The following is a 25,113-nucleotide window of genomic DNA, read 5'->3' on the forward strand; positions in this document are numbered from 1 at the left end:
CATGGGATTGTAGGAGTGTTTCTGTAAACACATTCTGGACTTAATGGTGGGAAACTCATCTACACTACGAGTCTCCTTCTGATGGCATGGTGTGATATTAGCACAAAGATCCCCAGTCTTCAATCCACAGATGTTGTGGGACTACAACTCTCATCATCCCCCTGCCACAGCCTCCAAAGGCTATTGGTGGGAGCTAATAGTTCAACAACATCTGGGGCCCCAAGGTGGGAACCCCTGTCAGCATAGGGAGACTGCAGCAAGCACTGGCAACCTCTTCCCTGCTCAAGATTCAGTTGGAAAGTCCTTTTGGGCCAGAGTGCTATTTTGCATACTTTACACATACAAAGGATTCATGTACTGGATTCATTAACTACAGCATGGAAGCTCCATAATCAGATGCAGTCTACCTCTGAGCACCAGATTCCAGGGACAAATCCATGAACCCCATCACCCGTTGAGATCATCTGGAGAGCTTTGTCTACGGTCGCCACCGGCTCGTCTGGCGGCTACTCAGGGATGGGCCTTCTCCGTTGCTGCCCCTGGGCTTTGGAATGCGCTCCCTGCTGAAATAAGAGCCTCTCCATCTCTTTTGCTTAGGTTTATAGTTTTGAATACTTTTAATGTTGGGTTTTAAATGATTTTAATGTTTAAATGATTTTAATTGTAAACCGCCCAGAGACACGAGTTTGGGGAAGTATAGAAATACAGTATGTTAAAAATAAATGAATGAATACAATACAATACAATACAATACTAGAGGAGGGATGTTGCTTTCATGCCCCGTGCTGGAAACAGGAAGGTAGACGAGGTGGACTGTTGGTTTGATTCCTCACGGTGGTTCTTATGAAGAGCTGTGTGAGTCCATCGGCTCAGTTGTGCATCATCTCACACAAGGGGTATATGGTTGGCCCAGTGTGTGGCACCAGTCACATGGACAGGTAGGATGTTGGTACACTGCTGATGCAGACCAACCCCCAGATTTGCACCAGTGGGAGTCTGCTCCTAGATGGTCCACGTGCATTGAGTCCCAAGTGTCCTCAGATCAGCCCACCTTGCGCCAGCCAGGAGCCAGTATGTCCCACAGACGTGTTTGCCCAACCCTGGGCTCCTCCTTCAGTGCTTACATGTGCAAAACGATAGCTGGGAAGAGGGGCTGCAATTAAGCCTTGTCTGAGTCAGTCAGCTGATTCCATCCAAGTGCAGCTTGGCACACAATCCCTTCCTTCTTCCCAGTGTTCACCCTTCCTTGATCACAGCACCAAAAACCTAGACCCAGAGCAAACGAATTCCCGGTCATGTTGAGACAAACTTTCTGCCCAGGGCATCATCCCACCTGTAGCAACAGCGCGCGACGTCATCCCGTAATTACCTGCAAAACTGTTATTGTTGCAGAGACACACCCTGGGCTGGGTGCTTTGCTTCAAACGCAGCTGGATTGGGAAATCGGCCTCCCAGGCCCCCTCCAGCGAATGACTCCATCATGATGAAAAGAGGCATCACAATCCCATCGCTTCTTCCCAAGCTGTTAAGGGAAGGAGGTTTGACTGTTCAGGGTCTTTCTGTTCTTGCTTAGGGAGCTGGATCATTTGACCTAGCTGGAGTTATGCAGATGTTGCCTTTTGCCAAAGCCATGTTAGTTCCTCAACCATCGCCAGGAACCTGAAGTCTGCAGACATTGTGGTCTAGGCCAAATGCATCAGCCAAGAACATCACCTGGCTTTGTGGCTGGCCTTGTGCTTGGGTGATTTCAATGGGTCTCCTTCTCTTTCCCTCCCACAGACGGAGCTCTCTCTGCAAAAGGAGCAACTGCAGCTCAAGATCATAGAGCTCGAAGACGAGGTGGATAAGTGGCACAAGGAGAGAGATCGTATCAAGGTGAGACACTGTGCTGTCACCATCTGTCCTTTCTGGTTCCCCTCTCATTTGCAAGTCATCACACACACTCCTTTCTTCACCTCCCACATCCTTCTGCTTTTTTCTTTCCTTCTTATCACTCTCTCGCCTCCATATCCCTTTTCCTTGCTCTTTTCTTTCCCACGTTCCCTTGCCATTTTTTTCTTCACGTTCTCACCTCTTGCTCACTTTTTTTCTTTTCAAATATCTCTTTGGCGCCTGACCAACCGCACCATTGTGAGCATGGGAAAAATGGTTCCTGTAGTGCAACACACTTGGCAGAAGGCCGAGAACACACAGCATCCTCTCTCCCACTCTGGGGACCACCCCAACGTGAAGCTTCACACCTTGGCTTTGCCCAAGAGGCTGCTTTATCTCACCTGCCAGCACTTATCCCTGAATCTCTCAGGGTGTTGCAAAAATTATGTTAAGCAAAATATGCAAAGCCTACTTTCTCTGTCCAATTCGCAGGAGAGCCCTTGAGTATGTGAACACGTCTTATCTGAATTCACTGCACCTCGGATTAATATAATCTTTATTGCTCTACTAATTGTCCAAACCTCTGATAAACCAAAGACTTTGCATGTTGGTCAACTATTTGACCGAAATGAAAGATATGTGTGCACACAGGTATGTTCAGAACCCCTAGAGAAATTTCATAAGCTGTATCCAAGTTATTTCTGGTTCCCTCAGAATCTCTTGGCTGATATCAGGCACTGCCATTTTGAAAGGGAGCAGCATCATAGGGTTTTTGATTGTACATGTATGTAGGCATCAGCATGATTTAATTACCTTTTTAAATAAACTTATGTATGCCTCTGTTATTGGGTGAGCAGAGGAGAGAAACCTTTATGTCAGGGAATAAGTCAAGAGTCCAAATAAATTAGAAACAGGGAAAGACTATTGTTAAACAGATAAGGTTCCAGCCTGGACAGGAAGCTTGAACAGCACTTCCTGTGTAGAGAAGTGTCAATGGGCAGAGCCATTCAAGTACCTGGGAACTCCACTGCCCAGGAAGATGGCCCTGGTAAACTGTGATATTATGGGGCTGGAGCTGTAGGTCAGTGGTAGAGCATCTGCTTTGCATGCAGAAGGGGCCAGGTTCACTCCCTGGCAGCAACTTTGGGTAGGGCTGAGAAAGACTCCTGCCTGAAACCTTGGAGAAGCTACTGCCAATCAGTGTAGACAATACTGAGCTAGATGGACCAAGGGCCTGACTCACTATAAGGCAGCTTCCTGTGTTCCTAATGTAGAAGTCAACCTGAATTCCCTGCAAGTGGGTTTCTCCCCATCTCCTCCATTTAGAACTTTACTACCAACGAGAAAGCCACCGTAGAGCAGCATTTCAAAGAGCTGATCCGTGACCTGGAGAAACAGCGCGATGAAGTGAAGGCTGGCCTGGACCACAGGGAGAAGATTGCTGTGGAGAATATCAAGGAGATTGTGGAGGAGCTGGAAGAAAGGGCCAAGCTGCTGCAAGAGGATAAGGAGACGAGGGAGCAGATAGGCATGATCAGTGACTCGGTGCTCTTCTTGCAGGTTAGAACCATTTATCCACTACTCTGGAGAATTAGATGAGACCGCTAAACATCAGCATGAATGCAAGACAACTGTCATTGCGCAACCCCTTCATGCTGAATTCTCTACCCAGACAAATGCTGCAATTTTGCACAGATTTGTAGGCATAATTTACATGAATACAATGATGAATATTTATATATTGCTTTTCAACCAAAGTTCCCAAAGCAGTTTACATAGACAGACAGACAGACAGACAATGGCTTCCTGTCCTCAAAGGACTCACAATCTAAAAATTGTAGATTTTAGACTTCAGCAGCAGCCACTGGAGGGATGCTGGGCTGGGGCTGGATAGGGCCTGTTGCTCTCCCCCTGCTAAATACAAGAGAATCACCACTTTTAAAGGGTGCCTCTTTGCTCAGTTAGCAGGGGATATACTATATATAGTGCTGGTTCTTATTCTGCTAACAGTGGGGAAGAGCTACCTGCCGGAATCCCAGCTTCCAAGTCCTAGAGCTTTGGCTGATTCCCCTTGAGCTCTCACTAGCCATTAACCACACCCATGCCAGCATCTGATCTCTGTCCAGTATATTAGAGTTGAATCTCACCTTTCTTCCACGATGGAGCTCCAGGCATAGCATTCCCTTCCCAGGCAGTCTCCCATCCCGACATGGACTAGGCCCAGATCTGCTTAGCTTCAGCAAGGTCACTGCACTGTGTGCCTTCAGACTATCTTCCTCTGCATCCCACTTCTGCTTCTTATTCTGCTTGGCAGGAATTTGGAGCAATGATGAGGAATTACGTCATCCCGCCCTCTTTGCCGACATACAGCATCTTGCTGGAGGGTGAGAACATGAGTCCATCTATGGGCCTGCTCAGGGATGATCTCCTGAATGTATGCATGAGGCATGTTGAGAAGATCTGCAAGGCAGACCTCAGCAGGAACTTCATTGAGAGGAATCATATGGAAAATGGTAAGGGAACCAAGAGTGGATTCTTATTTAATCTTGCCTCCTAATTCAGTACAGCATCAGTCCTGCTTTCTTTATGGGATCTGAGAAATGAGGAGAGCTGGTCTATGGGAGGAGAGCTGGTCTTGTGGTAGCAAGCATGAATTGCCACCTTTGCTAAGCAGGGTACACCCTGGTTGCATATGAATGGGAGACTAGAAGTGTAAACACGGTAAGATATTCCCCTCAGGGGATGGGGTCATAGCTCAGTGGAAGAGCACCTGCATGCTTGCATGCAGAAGGTTCCAAGTAACTTCCCTGGCGGCATCTCCAAGATAGGGCAGGGCAAGGCTCCTGCCTGCAACCTTGGCGATGCCGCTGCCAGTCTGTGTAGCCAGGCCTGTTCAACTTAGCCCCGCCCCCAGCTGTTTTTGAACTACAACTCCCATCATCCCAGCTACAGAGGCCAATAGCCATGGATTATGGGAATTGTAGGCCAACATCTGCAGGAGGGCTGAAGTTGAGCAGCCCTGGTGTAGACAATACTGAGCTAGATGGACCAATGGTCTGACATGGTAAATGGCCGCTTCCTATGTTCCTATGTCTTAAGTGTTGAACTTTAAACTCTGGGACCAGAATATCTAAAGCCATCTAAGTGAGTGCCCTTCATGTTCTCTTATGGCAGAGAATTCCATGCATTAGGGGTTCTCAGCTTTTGGTCCCCAGTTGTTGATGGACTACAGCTTCCATCATCTGCTATGGCTGGAGATAATGGAAGTTGTAGTCCAACAACATCTGGGGACTCAAGAGAAATGTTGCTATTCCTCAGTAGGTTTTGTGTCATTTTCCTTTGTTCAGACCTATGGACATTTCCATTTAGGTGTCATTGCTCCCAATGGCTCAAAGTTGATGGAATTTTATTTTTGATATGGTGAGTTATTTAACTAAAAAAACCCCAAAAACCAACCACCGTTGTGCCATGCCACACAAATGTTGTAATCACTGCTAATAACTGATGTAATTCTTGGTCACACACACTCCCCTGACAATTGCTTGATGTACAATCTACAGTTGAGCGAGAGAGGAGAAAGAAGTCGTAATGAATCTAAGACCTTAAGCTGCTTCATGTCTGAGATACTTATCTGTAAAATGGAGATAATATTTCTCCACCTCACCAGGAGCAGTGATCGCAAAAAATGAATTAACGTTTGGCAGCTCCTGTGCTGAGAACCAGATTAGGGGTTAGATAGCTCATCTCTGGCCCTAAGGACATGATGCACTTTGCCCAGGGCATCTGGGTTGGTGAGTTTGGATGAGTAATGACTCCCATCACCTTTCAATTTGTGTAGGGAAGACGTGGGACTGGATCAAGTCATACAGTAGGGGGAGAAAAAGTCTTTGATGCTGCTTTTGATGAAGGTTGCCGTGGAAACCTCAGATGGTTATCATTTCATTAAGATCTGTATCAAACATACCGCTGCTATTTATTCCTTGGCAAAGGTCTGCCAAGGCTCTCTGGGCTTCAGATGCATCGAAAGTGTCTGAAACATGTTGGTGCGCTAGGGTGCAATCTCCTGGACGTGCAAAGAAGCAGATCAACTATCGAGTGGGGTTGAATGTAATAACGGGTGTCATCCACTCCAGAGTCATAAGCCAGCCTTCTAATGTATCCGCAGATGAAAACGGAATTTGAGAGAGACGCTGAGACTGTATATGTCTGTAGTGTCAACACTTAATGGGTGGGTTGGTCTGATATAATTCACAAATTAATAGTACTATTCATGTGTGCATGATGCAGATGGGGAGAGGGCTGGCCCTGCCCCAAGTAGCTTGTAGTTTAAAATTCAACTCTGAGGAACGGACAGAGGAAGAGGGTGGCAGGCAAGAATAGGGCAAAAATCTGGGCAGATCTGAGTTCAAATCCCCCTTCAGCCCTGAAACTCACTGGGTGACTCTGAGTCACTTATCTCTCAGCCTGATCTAGCTCACAGAGTTGTTGTGGGGATAAACACAAACCATATACACGTTTCTGGGCTTCTCAGAAGAAGAACAGGAGATTAATGTAAAAAATAAATACGCATGCAATTATTTCAGTTCCACGCAGTTATTTAAACCATCCTTGGGTCTGTATCTGATCATTTCCTGAAACTGGCAGTGCCAGGGATTGGACCAGTGCTGCTTGCTAGGCACCCAATGATGGCCCTTCTCCATAACACTGCTTAGGGTGACTAAATGGAGGCATTTTCTCTAGAGCCATATCCCATTTTAGGCCAGGCCGGGAGACAAAAGATTGCAGCCTGCCCACCCTCTCCTGTCCAGCCAAAATGGGCCTTTGAGTCCCTCTGTGCAATTGTGGCCTCATTTTGAGAGGACTGCAATGTAATTTTCACAGCTGGCCCAGCCTGTGGGGAGCTGCCAAGAGTGGAGATAAGTGGCCATCTCCTCCAGGATGAGCTGGAACAGGAGAGAGATGGACACTCTGCTGAGACTAATGACAGGCGTTAGTAGGTGGCCACAAAGTACAGGTTGGGTTGTAAAATGCCGGCTTCCATGAAATGCTGCTTCCTCCTTATCAGTGGGATTTCTGCATTGGGGACTCATTAACCCACGAAGGGGACAATCTCCTGCACTCCTAAATTCGAACTGGCCTTCTGTCTAGCGCAGAGCTGCTCAACTTCGGCCCTACAATTCCCTTAACCCCTGGCTATTGGCCACTGTGGCTGGGAATTATGGGAGCTGTAGCTCAAAAACAGCTGGGGGGGGGGTCTAAGTTGAGCAGGCCTGGTCTAGCGCCGCACTTGGTGACAGGTGCCACATGGCAACCAGTGCGCTCCACTTCTTCTAATGCTCAGCTTGACCTGCTCTCCTCACCCCAAGCATTCATGCCCCTCATGCTGGTGAATATTTAGTCTATTCACCTGCCAATGGAATCCTATTCCTCTTAAGAATGTAAGGCTTTATCATTCAGGTCTTTCAGGTGATCACCGTTTCATGATGAACAGCAGCTACTCAGACTGGAACCAGCCAGATAGCCTGAAGAGGTTCTCCATGTTCTTGACTCCAAAAGGTATGTATGGACTAGCCAAAATGACCTCCCTAGGTTCCATATTTGTTTCCATGCGCTTGGAAACTTGCCTTTAGTTTTCAGCAGTGTCAGTAGCATCGTTCTCTCCTCCGCACCTCTGTCCCAAATCGACAATGTCTCCAGGAGATTATCTGCAAGATAACCAGCCAGAGAGAAGTCACGTGAGTGGGCTAATGGCCTCCGAGAGAGGACTGTGGGTCATTCAGCTCAGACAAGGGACGTCCACCACTCTGGTGCTCTAAGGAATGGCTGGCCCATTCCATCGATCTGCTCTCTGGGCCAAGCTGCTTCTCTGCTCAAGTGGCTACATTATTCCTGACTTTCCATCTGCTGGTTGGAGATTTGTTATGTTGATGACATTAGGCAGATCCTGAATCCACCTAATTTGACTGGCACTGACTAATTCCCGACCTGGATTCTCTTGTCTAGGAGGCAGCAACAATTACAACAGCCGAGCATGGGAATACTCTGCCATGCAGACTGCGGAGGAGACAATTTCTTCAGGGAACTCTGCTTTTTCTCTGAAAGGTACTCTTCCCCACCCTCAGTCATACCAGTGATGGCCCGTCACTCCATATCAACACATCAGGTTCCCTATAGGGTCGTCAGTTCACTTGTTTTCCTGTCCCTGTGGCTTTAAGAGCAGCCTGACTTTAAGCTGGTTGAGTTGGGATGCCGTTCTCTTTCTCTCTTTTGCCCTTATTGTTTTCACCTTCATTTGCCCTCACTGCCCTTTAATCTGATTGGCTGCAGCGGCCCCATGGGCTTCTGTGGGTGACATTTCGCAGCACCACGTCTGAAATGATGACAACACATTTCATTCCCTTTTCATGGACTCTGTCTGGCAGATATTCTGCAAGAGAGCCTTGGGGTCAAGGTGGTTGTACAGCTGACCCCCATCCCAGTTCACCCATTTCAGTGCATAAAGTTAAACTGTGCAGTTCCTGGGAATTTCATACAGGCAGCAGCTCTTTAGTTTTCTCCATTGAATTGCCACCACTTGGAAGAAGTCATAAACCCTATTCAGCCATTATATTGTACCTGTTTTCAGGTATCTGTACACAGTGAATGACTATACTTTTCATTTTAAATGCGGTCCTGGGTACAGGGCCCTTCAAATGCATGGAAGAGATAGGAAGTATACTGCTGTACCCATGCCTGATATAACCTGTGAATCACTGTACTGTACTTATTTACAGATCTGTACCTGTGTACCATCAATGTTCATTATACAAGTGTTCAGCATAATATCTGAACAAGGCTATAGGGTTCACTGGAAGGTGACAAAGACAGACTGCCATAACGCTACCCCTTTGGCTTTATAAACTAGACTGTCATATGTGAATGAATCCATAAATACAGTACAGTCAGAGGTGCTTTTACTCCTGGACTTTGGGACGAAGTCCAGGGCCTCCACACCCCCTGCCCCCCCAACCCTCTTTAGACTGTCCTGGAGGATGGTATGATTTGTGCCCTCAAGAACCTACTGTTAAAAAATGATGCTTAACTTGCAGCGGGCGTGGGGGGCGGGGCTCCAAAAACCTTTAGGTCCAGGCTCCAAAATTACCTAGCTGTACCTCTGAGTACAGTGAGAACCAGAGCAAGAGTGGGGAGATACAGAGAGGCCCTAATCCAATAAAGGTAGCTCTGCGGTTCATAGAACTGCCTACTGAAAACAGCAGAGCTGTCAAATTAGTGGTGGCAAAGGTAGCAATTAGAGCCACTGCTGGATTTATTTATTTATTTATTTATTTATTTATTTATTTATTTATTTATTTATTTTTATTATTAATAATTCGCTTTCTATACTGCCCTTCCAAAAATGGCTCAGGGTGGTTTACACAGAGAAATAACAAACAAATTTAGGGGTAAGTACTGAGGGGGCTGAGCTTGGGGGGCACTGGGCATTTCAGTAAAAAATTTAGAAAGCTTCTATAGAATTAGAGGAAGCAATATCTATTTTTATTTGCTTATATATGGCATGCAAAATGCAGATTTACAGAGCCACATGTGCACGTTTGTCGTGTCACGTGACGGGGCTCGACCAGGCATGCATATCGTGCATCCAAATCATGACTCCAAACACAATCAAACAACGTATTTGAATGTTGAACAAATGGAGGATGCGAAGACACTCTTCTCCCGGGATGCCATTTGGCCTAGGGCTAGCCATCATACCAGCTCTATTAACAAACTCTGTGCTGATTACTCATATTAGTCCATTTATTAAGCAAAGGCATTTGAATATGCTTACAAACAATAGTTCTAAAGCAAGAAGCATCATTTCTTTGATCGATAGCCAGACTAAATTACTCCTGAGTAGTCCTACTAATATTAAGTTGTTCTTTAGAGTAACTCCTGAGTAGCACTAACAACTTAGACTGGATGTCAGCCTTTATTTTAGGCCTCTATGTCAGCCTGGATGTCAGCCTCTATTTTTTAGAGATGTTGTGGCAAGCATCATCCTGGAAGAGGTATTCTCTTCCATGTGAGAGAAAGAATGCCTCTTTTCTGATACTGAATTTGCCACCTCCAGTAAGTACTTATACTGAAAAATAACATGCATCTATACTTTAAACCTACTGGCCAATTAATCAGGGACAGCCTTTTCGTTGGTTATCGAATTTTCTAACTGATTCATTACTGAAGCTCCAGAGTAGGGTTTCAGGATTAGGGCCAAGATGTGCTTAATCAGGAACACTGGCAAATTCGAGGAGAACTGGGCATCTGGGTTTATGCCAATGGAAACCATGAAAATCAGTAAAAACTGATTCCCCTCCATCGTTTCCTGGTTTCTACAGATCTCTTACTCTAACCTCTGCTTTTATCGGAGAAATTGTTGCCCAAATTTGGATTCTTCCCTTTGTATGAAAGTATTCTCTTTTCCCACCTGGTTGCCCTTATGTTGAAGCTAGATCCTGCCTGTATGCCAGTGGTGGGGCCTCTTGCTGATCCTATGATTTTCAGTCTCGGGGACAAACTAGATGTAATATGTGAGTTCCATGACTGAAACTCTCTTGTTTTTTTCCTCTCTCAAAAAGCAGCCATGGTTTGGGGAAGGCTGAATTTGCACTGGAATCATGGTGCCAGGGAGAAGAGTACCTGAACCGCCCTGAGACCTTGGGTTGGGGCGGTATAAAAATGCGCTAAATAAAAATAAATAAATAATTGCTCCCATGCTGATTTCCCCTGAATTGCCCCCTGAAACGAGAGAACAGGCACAATATGAGTGGCTTCATATTTTCTCCTCTGTGGTTAACGTCCAACATCCTTCTCTTCCTACACTGTGACCCTAATGCAAATCTTCCCTCGTATGACTACTTTTTCCGAGAGAGAGAAGCATGGGGTGTGGGGTGCATTTCAACCCCTCCCTCCCCACCTAACATCTGGTTTGCTCCTCGGTGCAGAGACTGATAGAATCAGACCAAAAGGAGCGCTGAGTTTGTTTGGTTGTTGATGTATGAGATCTGATACCACGCCTTTCAAGCCACTGGCCACACAAGGCGGTTGAGAGCCAGCCACTGTGACCTATGCCGCCTCAGTGTAATATTGCTTCTTCTATTTTCCAGTGGGCAATGGGACCAAGATGCCATATCAGTTCCCCTCAATTGGCCAGAGTTCACCTGGAGATTTCAGCAAACAGTCCGACGGGAGCCTCTATACTAAGAATGGTACTTCAGGGTGTTGATGATGTGCTTTGAGTTCCTTCCTTTTCCTCCTTCCTTCTCTGCTGTCTTTTCCTTGGGGATTTCTTTCTTCCAAATGTCCCCAGTTTGACCTGGACACCTTGGGACTGCCTTGCCTTTTTGCTGACTTGGAGGGGGAAAGATCCTGGAGCTGTCTCTTTAATTCTCAGGTGCACAGGGCTGTGTGTGAGAAAGGGTGCTACTATAGGAATAACCATGGCCGCCTTGTGTCCTTCCCAGCATACCCTTCCATAGTGAGGCACCAAGCCGCTAAGACCCAGCCACAAACATGGAAATCCTCCAAGCAGAGCCTGCTGGTAAGTGATCATACGTGCGCTTGGGGAATCCTTGTCCCCATGGCTAAGCAGGGTCTGCCCTGGTTGCATCTGAATGGGAGACTTAATGTGTGAGCACTGCAAGATATTCCCCTCAGGGGATGAAGCTGCTCTGGGAAGAGCAGAAGGTTTCAAGTTCCCTCCCTGGCTTCTCCAAGATAGGGCTGAGAGGGATTCCTGCCTGCAACCTTGGAGAAGCCGCTGCCAGTCTGTGAAGACAATACTGAGCTAGATAGACCAATGGTCTGACTCAGTATATGGCAGTTTCCTATGTTTCCTATGTTTCATCAGAGCAGGGTTGAAGCCTCCCATTCTGCCTATTATTATAATTATGTAGGTGGTTGGTTTTTTTTAACCTATTGATATGATATTTCCATAGTGGTGTCAATATATTGGTATATGAGAGACCACCATCAAATAATAAAATATCATAAAGGATCATGAAACAGTTAAAATAAAGTCAGGCAGGGATTAAGAGCTGGTCTTGTGGTAGACAATGGGAGCATGAATTGCTCCCTTTGCTAAGCAGGATCTGCCCTGGTTGCATTTGAATGGGAGACTACATGTGTGAGCACGGTAAGATATTCCCCTTAGGGGATGGGGCCGCTCTGGGAAGAGCATTTGCAGGCTTGTATGTATGCAGAAGGCTCCAAGTTCCCTCTCTGGTATCTCCAAGACAGGGCTGAGAGAGACTCCTGCCTGCAACCTTGTAGAAGGTGTTGCCGGGCTGTGTAGACAATACTGAGCTAGATAGATCAATGGTCTGACTCAGTATATGGCAGCTGCCTATGCAGCAATCAGAGAAATGGAGCAGGAATTTACACCCACTCCTGTCATCAGAGGGGAGCTGCTGAGACTGAGGAGCAAGTTCTGAAGTGAGGACTTTATAGGGTCTGGTGGACAGGGATTGGCCCTTGGGAAGTCAGCTGACAGAAGGCTCAAGTTGGTACTGCAGTCTAGATGGCGCCTTTGAAGCACAGGGCTCAGTCTGGCCGGCTTGCAGGGCTGATAGTACTCATGGTGTGGGGGGCACCAGACCTGGCTCCTGGGACCCCTGGTTTAAGGCACACATTACTGGTGCCTTAGGAAGGGTCAGCCGTGGGAGACCACTGGACCCAATCCAGCCTGCTGAGGGGTCCCACCTCGTCTCCAGAGTGTCAGCCTAGAGCCAAATGCAGAGTGAAGTAAATGGCCATCCTGGCAACAGGATTTACAAGCAGGCAAGTGAAGGGGTGAGAAGTCAAGGTGCTGGTTTCATCCCTCGTTCACTTCTCATCCCTCGTTCACTTTCTCTTTGAGAAAACTAGTTGTTGTGCAGGGTCATAAAGGGACAGAAACAATGTCCCCCTGTAACAAGGATTCCCAGATGGTGCTAACTACAATTCCCATCATCCCCAGTCAAAGGCCATTACAGCTGGGGGGGATGGGAGCTGTAGTCAATAACATCTGGGAATCCCTGTTACTGGGAACACAGGACCCAAACCTTGTTCCAGATGGAATATAGAAACTCCAGACTGTGACATCTTTCTCTCTCTCTCTCACACACACACACACACACACACACACACCCCTTCCTATGTGTTTCACTCATGCATCCACGAGGGAAGAAATTACAGCATGAGTCCATCAAGGACTTGGGATTTAGCGACCGAGATTACTGAGGATCAAGGGAAGGGATAGTGGCTAAGCTCTATTGATGAAGATTGAAGATGCTTGAGATTTTTTTTTTTTTTTTTGAAAAAAGAAATAATTAACTGCATGACATCCAGAGGGAGAAGGCAGGCTGCTTGCAAATGTCACTATGTGTGGATCTAAAATGAGAGTGTGACAGTTTGGCACCCAAGACAGGATGTTCTTAAGCTCCCTCATCATTCTGATTTCCTCCAGGGATGCAAGCGTGCGCCTTTATGGCTTCTCCAGCCCGCGTGCAGTGGAGGCTTTGGCCTGCGTTGACCTCCCACCCGCCATCCACATGGCTGATGGGGCTGGTTGCCAGGAGAGGAGGCTGATGCTGCACCCACCACACTCCATCCAGTGGCAAAGGATGATCCCCCAGCAGAACCACTGGTTATGTGGGTGGCAGGCGGGGGGGAGATGGTGGTCACCAATGCTGAGAGGAGCCACCAGCAGGAGATGAGTCACTCCACAAAATGGGGGGGGAATAGGGTGGGGTCTCTCTCTCTCTCTCTCTCTCTCTCTCTCTCTCTCTCTCACACACACACACACACACACACACACACACACACACACACACCCCTTTCCTTCTGTGAATTAAACATTTGTATACAGACCAGGGTTTCTTGTAACACACATTCCCCGATGTCGTTGACTACAACTCCCATCATCCCCCGCCAAAGACCACTGGAGCTAGGGATGATGGTAGTCAAAAACATCTGGAAACCCCTGTTATGGGGAACACACTTCAGGCCCCCAGCAACTCCCCAGGCCCCCTGCCCTCTGACGCTGCCCTTGCTGTGTATTTAGCAGTGCAGGCTGTTCTCAGTCTTTAAATTGCATTTATATTGGCCAGTTATACCTCAAAGCAAACAATCAGGCTGATAAATAAAGAGCATTAAAACTCCCAGAATAGATGCACTTCCACTGGACTGCAGAGACGCGGCTGGAGCTTTTATGGTCTACTGGGCCAATAATCCCACTTTAAAGCTGCTTTAAATATGTATTTGAGTAATCCACGTGCTTTGAAAAAGGCCCATAAATATGAATTCTCCCAGCCAGCAGCACAGCAATCGGAGGCCTGTCCCACCACCCCGTTGAGGGTTATTTAAAGGGTAGCTTATCCCCCTCTTTAATTAGGTATGAAATTGGTGCCGTAAAGCAAATGGGTTTAATATACTCTAGGCAGCTTTGAACAGCAGGTATCTGGAGGGCTGGTGAAGCAGAGTGAAAGGGCTGACAGTTGTGGTCCAACACCCACTGTAGACCCTTCAGAGTAAAGAGCCAACTCTTTCACCAACTAAGTTCACAGACGTCGTGCTAAAATAGATGGTTTGGGTTCAACCAACCTGAGCTGAAAGGAAAGATTCCCTGCGCCAAACGATACGTTACGTGAAGCGTGCAATTTGGTCATGCTTTTATTAAAAAAACCCTGAACCATTAAAATAGCAGCTGCACGGAGCCTGATCAGGATTGGGACCACTGCATGTAGGGAGGAAGGATTTAACCCAGGGCTGCTCAACTTCGGCCCTCCTGCAGACATTGGCCTATGACTCCCATAATCCCTGGCTATTGGCCATTGTGGCTGGGGATTATGGGAGTTGTAGTCCAACAGCTGGGGATCCCTGTTAGAGGGAACACTGGTCCTTTAAAGGTGCAATTTGCCTTGAAGAGGGAGCTACAGTTAACAGTGAATAATAGCAGTAGTACAAGAACATATAAGAACATAAGAATAGCCCTGCTGGATCAGGCCAAAGGTCCATCCAGTCCAGCATCTTGCCTCATGCAGGAGCCAACCAGGTGCATGTTGTTGGACTACAACTCCCATCATCCCCAGCCACAGTGGCCAATACTCAGGGATGATGGGGGTTGTAGTCCAGTGTCTGCAGGAGGGCCAAAGTTGTGCACTCCTGCTCTAGCTGATCAAGATGGAAAATGGGTTCCATTGCTGGATGGATGGAAGTGTTTGTTGTACCAATGCATGCAGGGTTCTGAGTTCAAAACAAGCCAGCAAGTCCACCCACCCCTCTCTTGACTCACCTTTCTTTACCTTCTCCATTGCAGTCTCACTACCGCCCCTTCTACGTCAACAAGGGCAACGGAGTCACTTCCAACGAAGCACCTTGATCCCCGCGTTTCGATGGAGAAGCCCAGCTGTGTGAGGAGCTGAAGCAGAAACCAGAATTTCCACAGATGCCCTTGCTGCTGTATTATTAACCTTGCTGCTCTCCTCTTTTTTTTTTTTTTTTTAGGGGGGAAGGTGTTGGGGGCGGGAGGGGCGAGGAGGTGCTGTGGTGTGTTGCACCCTAGGGGAAAAGGAGACACTCACCCCCCCTCTTCCTGACTGCCCAGACATCATGTTGCTCTTGATTAAAAACAACCACATCGCAGCCTCCCAAACACTAACCCAAGGCACCACCCTTCCCTGTAGAACTGCTTGCTTTCGCTCCTGCTGGCTATTTGCAAGGGGAGATCTTCACTCATGCATGCATACGCTGCTTTTTCTCTCCGGGGTCAGTGTTATGATGGCCCTGGTCTCACTCAGTCAGCCGCTTTGACTGAGACAGACAGGCTGCTTCTGAAGGTTGAGATTCCATCAAGGCAATATAGCTAATAGCCACAGACATACCTAAGTATGTCTAATCCCCCTTTAAAACTGTTTAAACCAGTGATCCTTGCCACATTTTGTGGCAGTGAGTCCCAAAGGCTAATTTTGCATTAGATAAAAATGACTTCCTTTCATTCTGAATCTATTCCCCATCAGTTTCACTGGAAGACCAAACATTCTAATATCACAGAAGGAGGATAAAAACTTCTCTCTAGGTCCTCTTTCTTCACACCATGCATCATTTTATAAACCACCCTCACATTCCTGTTTAATCATCTCCCCACCCCACCCCGCTCCAATAGTAAAACATCCCTGAATGCTTTTACCTTTCTTTTTTGAGAAGGTGCTCTCTTCTGAGACACCTGTTGATTTTTGATGGGGTTCTCAGTATAGAGAACTCTACTTGCTAACCAATTAAAAAAAAACAAATCCACCACCAAATGCTAACTTTTTCTTCTTGTTATTTAACAGGGGATGGCTGCGGATTGATAGCCAAAAGGCTTGGTAGTGCATTAATACCTCCTTTCTGCCTCCAACCACCTTCTCAAATTAAAAAGGAAAGGGGGAGACATCTATCCTACTAATGGAAGATTGATTAGATGTCTTCGCTATTCCCTTTCCCCCTGACCCTCAGATGATACCGGCAGATATGTTTTGGTTCAGTTGTTTTCTTTTATTATCTGGAAGAATGATTATTGTTTTGTTCAGGGTGAAGTTTTGAGATTTATTCTTTTCAAGTGATGAGCTGTGTGTGTGTGTGTGTGTGAACGTGCAGTTATTGCAAACTAAAAACCAGGGCAAGGGGGGATTCTTGTGTATTTTAGTGGAGAACCAATGGGTTAGAGTCAGTGTTGCCATGGGAACCGTTTCTCCAAAAGACCCTAGAAATGGTACCCAGGCTTAAAATCTAGGGACCCTCTCCTGTGAGGTTTTGAAAGCCTCGACTTGAATCATCTTTAGTGGGAGCTAGACACGTTTTAAATCCATCAGACCTTTCCTGGGAAGCATCTCCTCTCTAGAAATTCTATATGCTTGAGAAACAAAGACCGCTTCCCTTCCCTTTCAAACCTGTTATTTCTCCCTTTTCAAGCATTCTTCTCTAGCCCCAATTCATGCAAACACCAAACACCTGACTAACAGAGGTCACACCTATTGCAGGCTGAAAATGACTTTGTGGTGAATCCCTTTCTAAAAAGGGAAAAAAAGAGAGAGATACACTCTGCTTTTCATCCGACACCTTAGACTTTTAAAAGATTGCAGTGCAGATGATGTTACCTCCAGAACACCTGATGGCCCACTTTTTAAATATGCATGTTCCTAAATAAGCAGATGCTGGCTTCACGAGGTCTGAGAACTGGGAATATGTTGACTTTGAGGGGGGAGGCTGGCTGCTAAAGGAACTTGCTGTACCTGATTGACAATTCATTCACAGACAGGGAGAATTCAGCGTTTGAAGGTCCTTGGAAGGCCTTCTAGCCCCACTTGGCCCAAGGTCCTCTTGCCAACTGCCATACAAAGAGACTTCCTGCCCCCCCCCCATCAGTGTTCTCTCTAGCTCTTTTTCCATCTATGTGTGGAATGAGTTTTGGTCTGGGCGGCAGTATCAAAGCAGTGTGTGCACATGTGCATTCAGAGTGAGGCCTTCCTGATTCAACCTGAGCGGGATCTAAAATTAACTGAGCGGACATCAAACACACTTGTGTGTGCATGCACACATGCGCATGCCTTAGAGAGAACACTGCTCTCCACGCTCCTGAATTTGTTCTGTTTACTACCTTGTTGTAGCTGGAGATGTTGCTCAGTACCCATCCTAAACCTGCTTGCTGCAGTTTGATTCTGTTTATTTGCTGTGCCTTTCCCCACCTCCTTTCAGGGTGAAAAGTGTTTCCCCGTAATTATAGCTTCCACACTAAAAGCCAGCCTCAGAAAGAGAGGTTATTAATTCAACAGTGCAGGCCCCCAGATAGCATGTCAGTGACTAGGCCCCTTCCTTCATTCAGTCTTTTTAAAAAGCACACCTGTTTCCCTCTATTAGATGTTGGAAAGCATGCATGCAAGGTAGCCATTGAAGGAAGTGGACAGAGGCTGGATGCAGGAGGTCATTGAAGAGGGGACTTATAGGTTGCTTCTGAGATGTTTTTTACTTGTACAGACAGATCCTTCACATCCATGCCTCTCTCTCTCTCTCTCCCAATAAGTCAACTTAAGCTAGTCTTTGTGACTGTCTACCTCCACTGAAATAAAGCCATTTAAAGTGGCTCAGATATATAAGCATCTGAATCCATTCCCACCTGTATGGTGAAGCAAAATGCAAGAAAATATTCATCTGCTTTTGCATTATGCAAGCTTAAAGCGAACTTGAAATGGTATAGGGTTGTTTTTGTTTTTTGTTTTTAATGCTGTTGCTTTCATTCTGCTCTGTCCAAAAGCAACCTTTGGCTCACAGTCGTTGATTACCTTGCTTAAGCATCATGGATGAATGCGCAGGGGAGCTAAGCTTATGCAAGTTGGTCAGTGTTGCTCTGGCAGCTCAGCTCTTGCAAAGTTTATCTTGCGTATCCTAAAACTGCAATTTTTTTAAAAAAAATTGAATAAAAAAGGAAGGGGAAAAATAAACATTTTGTAACACTTTGCAGGAAACACTTTGCAGGAAATGCAAAGTGAAATCAGTGGTAGATAATGATACAGAGGTAAAAACAGACCTTAAAGAGTCAGGTTATCATTCTAAGAAATAAAACGTCCTCGTCCTTCCTTCCTTACGCTTTCACCACTCTACCACCACTCTTTCACCACAATGTCCCGAATACTGGGGAAATCTTACAATGGCATCCAAAATGTCTCTTGCATAGCAGGCCTTAATTGGGGCATAGGTTTACCAGAACCTGGCCCCTGAAATGGTGCTGAAGGTCAGGGCTAACTCCCAGAACAGACAATAAAGACAAGAGTTCCCTTGGGCATGCACAGAAAGACTTTTCACGATGAGAACCAAACTGCTCCCACACAGCTAGAATGAGGGCCAGGGCTTCAAGACATGTGACTTTTCCGAGATCAACCCTCCGGCTGCAAAATGTAGAACTGAAATCCATTGCTGGGGTGGGTGGGGAAGAATCTTGCAGACTGGCCTAATGTGGACCCACTTGCAAAAATTCTGAGTTGTATTCTTCCAAGTGGATGTATTTTTGTGCCACATGTCCTGTTCTGAATGTTATCATATTTAAAGGTGTTTTTTGGTGAGTGGAGGGAGGGAGGGTGAGAGACAAGCCGAGTGACAAGTTAATGTTAATTGCCTTTGAAAAGTTGCTATCTAGAAGACTTCGCTTTGTAAGTGTCCCTGAGAATAGAACAAATAAAAACAAATAAAATGTTGCACCTCATTTTTTCCCCATTTGGAAGATTTTGCCAAAAGTTGACTTTGTTCAGCAACTCAACTTTCTACTCAGCCTTACAGCTGGGCCTTTAACAGTCGCTTGACCTGCTGCAGACATATTTGGAGATGATAACGTTTATCTTCATGCTGTGAAAAGATTCATCTACCATTTTCTGAAAATCAAGGGGCCGTGAAAAGCACCGGAGCAGCCTGGCTGTTTTAAAATGTGTTGATCTTATTTGTTTATTGTTATCCTGTATGTCCTCCAAGGGTGATGTGCTCTGTCTCCTGTTCTAGCCTCACAACAAGCCTTTGAGGTAGTTTAGACGGAGAGAATAACTGGATCAACGTCACTCAGTGAGTTTCATTGCTGAAGAGGAATTCTAAATCAAGACACTTAGTCCTAGTCTGGAATAAAGGGGAAGCAAGTGGGCGGGAGAGGGGGAGAAAAAAAATTAATTGCTTTCCTCCCTTGGCATGCATTTTTATCCTTCCTCTAAGAAGCACAGGGCAACATACTTTATTCCCCCTGCAATTTCATACACACCACATCCCTTTGAGGTTGGTTAGGCTGTGGGATAAGGAGCCCAAGATCATCTAGTGAGGTGCATGGATGATTAGTGATTTGAACCCAGATCCATGTCCCAACTCTGGCTGGCACTTTGTGGGTCTCCGCTTACGATCTATATTCTCATGTATCATAGGGGTGTTTGAGAAACACAAAATTAAGTCCATCAAAACCAAACAAGCATATATGCACCTGCTGAGTAGTAGAACATCTGCTTTGCATGCAGTAGGTCCCAAGTTCAATCCCTGGCAGCATCTCTAATTAGGCTGAGAAAGACTCATGCCTGAAACCTTGGAGAGCTGCTGCCAGTCAGTGTAGACAACACTGAGCTAGATGGACCAGTGCTTCTTACATAGGTTCCTATGTACCTTATATCTTGGATGCATGAGGGCAGTGGCTCCAATCTGTGAATAAGGGTTTTAGAGAGGATTTTTTTTTTCATTTTTAAAAAATATCTTGCTTCACCCTTAGTGGAGGTCAGGGGTCCCTGCAAAAGCCCAGAAGCCCAAAGTGAGGAAAAGCCGGGGAGAGCTTTCGAATTGTGTGATCAATATTGCCTGCGGAGTTATGGAAATCCTCAGAGCATCCTTGAACATTTCATCCTAAGAGGAAGATGGGAAGGAAGCCCATCAGCTTCTTTACCTGCTGTTTTTATTATTATTATTATTATTATTATTATTATTATTATTATTATTATTATTATTATTATTTCAAATCTTTGCCGATAATGATCTGAGGGGGTCAGTCATGCTTTCAAAGAAAGAGACTCAAGATAGCTGTTCTTAAGTGCAGACGGCCATCAATTATCCTCATTTATCCGATGGGTGCACCTTTCGGCTCGTCCCCATCTATTCCGCTCACTGCGTCCATTACTGTGATTACGGTGATTAAAAAGCAATCGAAGGAAATCTTCTCCCTCTTCCAAAAATGGCGGCTGACGCTTCGCTTCCAGTTCCTTGAGGATGCAAGCCAGGGATGCTTTTCTGCAGGTGTTCGCCATGGAGGTTTCCAGGGAGCCCAGAGTTTGGCTTAGTGCAGGGGTCTTGCCTAGGAGGTCTTCCTCCAAGGCCTGTTGATACCAGCATCCCAGAATGTGACTGCCTTGGGAAAGGTTGTGGCAAGGTCAGTGTGGAACATCGGAAGCTGCTTTCTACTGAGTCAGACCCTTGGTCCATCTAGCTCAGCATTATCCACACTGACTGGCAGCAGCTCTCCAAGGTTTCAGGCAGGAGTCTCTCCCAGCCCTACCTGGAGATGCTGCCGGGGATTGGAACCTGGGACCTTCTACATCTAAAATGATGCTCTACCACTGGGCCTCTTCATATCTTACAGTAGACAGCACTCACAGGTAGTCACCCATCCAAATGCAAACCAGAGCAGACTCTGCTTAGCAAAGGGTCAATTCATGCTCACCACCACCAGACCAGATCTCCTCCCCAAAAGGCCCACATGAGGCTTGAACTCGCAACCTTCCGATTATGAGACTGCCACACTGCCTGTTGCGCTAATGAGGTGCTTGGATTTCTGATCAGCTTCAGCCCTCTGCAAGGCAGTCATCTGAAGCAGCTGCCCTGTCTGGAATTCAGTATTTAGCATGCCAGGCCTAAGACTTAAGAAGAACAGCTGAAACCAATTTGCTCCCAACAGTTCTCTTCAAAATTCTCTTCTCAGAATGTAGATGTCAAATATCCTTTGGATATTCTCTGATTGTTCAAATATTTGCTGAATACTACCAGATATTGGTACTGATGTCACTGAAGTTAATATTTACCCAGCCTGGAATACAAATTTCTACAGCTTGTAATGTTCAGTTGCATTACAAATTGGGCACCATTTTCACAAGGAGTTCTTCTCTGACTCAGAATGCAAGCGGAGCATCTGAACTTGTGCATGTCAGCAAGGAACCTTGGGGTATGTAGCAAGGAGGGCAACCTTGGGGTATGTAGCAAGGGTATGTACCTTGGGGTATGTAGCAAGGACCCCTGGGATGTGTAGTTTTCAATGCCTCCCCCAAAGCACTCAGTAGTGATGTCAGGTGCTCTGGAAACTGCATGTCCCAGGTATGCTCAACCGCAGCATGGGCACAAGGTTCTCTGGGACATGCAGTTTCCAGGGTGCTTATTCCATCCTTGCCTGCCCTGGTGAACTATTTCCCAGTGTCCCTAGCGTCTGTGATGTGGTCATTTCAGCATTACAGGTACCAAGAAGAATGGAGCCTTTGTAGAGCGGTATCTTGGTCACTATAGCTGCCGCCGCCAGTCTGGGTTTTACCCCCTCCTCTCTCCTAACATTAGAACTCAGGGTCTCCCAACAACACTGATTGGCAGTAGAATCAGGATAGGCAAAAGAAAAGACTTCTTTCCTGATTGAATAGTTAGTCTTTGGAACTCAATGCCTCAAGATGTCACAATGGCTTCTAGTTTAGATGGCTTTAAAAGGGGATGGGAGAAATTCGGAGGCAAGGAAGTGTCCATCAATGGTTCTAGAAGTTCAGAGGCATTGTGATATTGCTGAGGAGCAAAGTGGGGGATGGGGGTGGCTAAGCTCTCTTTATGGGCTCTCTGGATGGACCTTTGGTGTTGTCCAACATTTCCTTTTGCTGTGAGTCTGACAGCGGCTCTGGAAACTCTCAAGGCACATTTGTGAAGGCTGCCTCTTTTATGAACTAGCCCAACGCATCTGAAAACGTGGACGGTTGGAAATGTCTCACACCTTGAGGCTGAAAACAGATCACTCTAAATTGAAAGTTTATCTTTTCCCCTATCCTTTGCTTTGCAAAGTTTGCAGGCAGCACTGGCGGTTTCCATACAGCAGAAGGCACCGGGGGGGGGGGTGCGCAGAAAAATGTGCCCAGCAGGTGTCACTGTTCCCCTGCAATGCAATCCGCATGGGTCAATTTTGTCAGCCCTGCTACGGCTGAGCTTCCTCGGTCAACTGGTTGGGGGAATCAGCCAGCACCTTTACAGCATGCGCTTAGATCATCATCAGGGAAGCGTTTTGAAGGTTTGGTCACCTAGTTTGCAAGTGGCTGAGGAGGGGCGGGAGGAGGACACACGCTTCCAAGGTCAGGGCTGTTTTTGCCAAGTTGCAATCCAGGTTTGGGGATCAGGGGTTTTCTAAACTGGTTTCTGGCTTCCAGGGGCGGCCCTTTCAAGAGGCGAGGTGAGCCAATTGCTTCGGGCGGCGGACTATTGATGTGCCAGCACAGTGGCAAGTTGTCCCCCTCCGTTGCCATTGGAGCAACTCTCCAGGGCCAAGCGCATGGAGAGAAGGGGAGGCTGCTGGTAATCTCCCCTCCTCCCCACTCTCTGCATCACCCCCAAAGTTTGCAAGGCTCGGTTTTGAAAGGAGGCTGGCCTCCGCCATCGTCATGGGGGCGGGGGGGGGGAGGCAACATGTTGGGCCGCATCCCAGACACCACAACATCTGGGGCTCCCCCTGCTGACGTGTGACATACGTGCAGCCTTTCCTGCGCCAACCCTTAACACGTTTCTCCTCTTTATTTCTGCCCCCCACCCCTTCCTCGGCTGCCTCCCTTTGTGGCAAATTATGAACACAGCTGGAGACAAGGGGGAGCTTGTGCAGTACCCCTCGGAGCAGGGATCTGCATCTTGCACTCTGTAAAGAACCACGCAAATTAATGGCACTGCTATTCATAATACTCAACAATCGCAGTAACAATCTTGGCAGCTACCTTTTTCTAGTGACCAACAACACATCTTATTGCAGTGACCCCCCCGCAATCCTGCTGAAAGCACTTCTTCACAAAATGCCCATTTACCCCTATGGAACTCACTGCCACAAGATGGGGTGGCCAACACTTGCTTAGATGGCTTTAAGAAGTACTCGACTAATCCATAGAGCTTATACTGATCAATGACAGTCAAGCATAATAGCTAGATGGAACCTCTCCAACCAGAAGCCGCATAGCTTTGGAGACAAATGGCAAAGGATGGCAGTGGCTTGCATGCTGCTTGTGAGTTTCCCCAAAGCACCCATCTAACTATTAATGCTAACATATCTGATCCAGCAGGGCTGTTCTTATGTCCTTAGAACCAAGCAGGGAGGGCTTTCAAAAGACTTCATCTCTTTCCAGTTTGTATACTGGAGTCTTCTATAACATCGGAAATCTTTAGCCTAGCCAGCAGTTCTTAAGATCCAAAGCACACGGGTGAAAGGAGCGGTTGCATTTAGTGGTGCCTATTGAGAACTCCCACCTCCAGCTCCTGCCAAAGATTCCACTCCAATCTCAGGGGGCATCAAAAGGACCAAGGAGGAACATTCCCCCAAAGGGGGCAGGAAACATTAACCACGGCTGAGAACAAACTCATTTGTGGCACCATCTCCATCTGCTAACTGGATTTGTATTAAAGAGCTCTCCATTAACCTGAATGTCTAGAAACAGAAGGAAGGGTTCTTCCACAGCGAGCGGGAGGTTAATTCTTCCTCTAACCTTCAAGGCAAGAGGCTCGAACAATACAGCACATGCCCAGATACTCCTGGTAATTAATTTATATGGTGTCCCCCCACCATAAATTAAAACTAGTAATCTTATAGGTCCTCATCAGTCATCTACGCAGCGCCCAGATGGTCCCCGGGCTTTGTCAAGCCAGCTGGTTCCAGCATTCAATCTGCGCTGTGCGGTGGTGTTTTTGGACAATAATTGATATTCCTTTGCCCCTCATCCAAGCAGATGCTGCCAGGACTTCTCAAAATGATGTGCAAATATTCATTTTTGCAAACAGTGACCCCGGGGGATGCAAGCAAATATCCGTTGCTAGCGTCGATGCTGGCAAAAAGGTGGCCATCCTTTTCCAATGAAAAGAATTCTGCAAACCAGAAATTTTCAGGGTCAGAAATGCTCAGGACATGTCCCCTTTCTTTGGTGTGTGGAGTAAGCCCATAGGAGAGATGGACCACTAGCAAACAGCAATAATGAGTTAAACATAGATGGGTGTGTGTGTGTGTGTGTGTGTGTGTGTGTACCTTGGGGAAACTACATTTCTCAAGGCTTTGAAACTGAGGCTTTGCACTGATGAACTACTACAGAGCATGCCAGGCACTGGCAAGGAGAGGGGGGCAAATCATTTCCTTCTCCTCCCTCTCCACCACCACTGGAGGGCGTCTGCTAATGCTGCTTCTGCAAGACACACAGTTATGGTAGGATGGAAGAGAAGCGAGCATTATTGGATTGGCATTTGTGTGCATGCACACTAGAGTCAAGATACAGCTTTCCCCCACCCACACAGAGACACACAGAGAGACACAGGAACATAGGAAGCTGCCATATACTGAGTCAGACCATTGGTCTATCTTGCTCAGTATTGTCTACCCAGACTGGCTTCTCCAAGGTTGTAGGCAGGAATCTCTCTCTGTCATATCTTGGAGATGCTGCCAGGGAAGGAACTTGGGACCTTCTGCTCTTCCCA

General features: G+C 46.7%; 1 protein-coding gene across 1 annotated transcript in view; it reads left to right on the forward strand.

Annotated features, from left to right (window-relative positions):
- The window catches only part of TRIM29 (tripartite motif containing 29), a 31,293-nt gene extending 16,025 nt beyond the window's left edge, over positions 1 to 15,268 (forward strand). The window contains exons 2-8 of the mRNA XM_053269987.1: positions 1,780 to 1,875; positions 3,199 to 3,432; positions 4,187 to 4,385; positions 7,330 to 7,428; positions 7,876 to 7,974; positions 11,373 to 11,449; positions 15,206 to 15,268. Coding sequence (XP_053125962.1) covers positions 1,780 to 1,875; positions 3,199 to 3,432; positions 4,187 to 4,385; positions 7,330 to 7,428; positions 7,876 to 7,974; positions 11,373 to 11,449; positions 15,206 to 15,268 — 867 coding nt within the window. The remainder of the gene's footprint in view (positions 1 to 1,779; positions 1,876 to 3,198; positions 3,433 to 4,186; positions 4,386 to 7,329; positions 7,429 to 7,875; positions 7,975 to 11,372; positions 11,450 to 15,205) is intronic.
- The last annotated feature ends 9,845 nt before the right edge of the window (positions 15,269 to 25,113 follow it).

Source organism: Hemicordylus capensis, chromosome 8, assembly GCF_027244095.1.
Source record: "Hemicordylus capensis ecotype Gifberg chromosome 8, rHemCap1.1.pri, whole genome shotgun sequence".
Lineage (NCBI taxonomy): Eukaryota > Metazoa > Chordata > Lepidosauria > Squamata > Cordylidae > Hemicordylus > Hemicordylus capensis.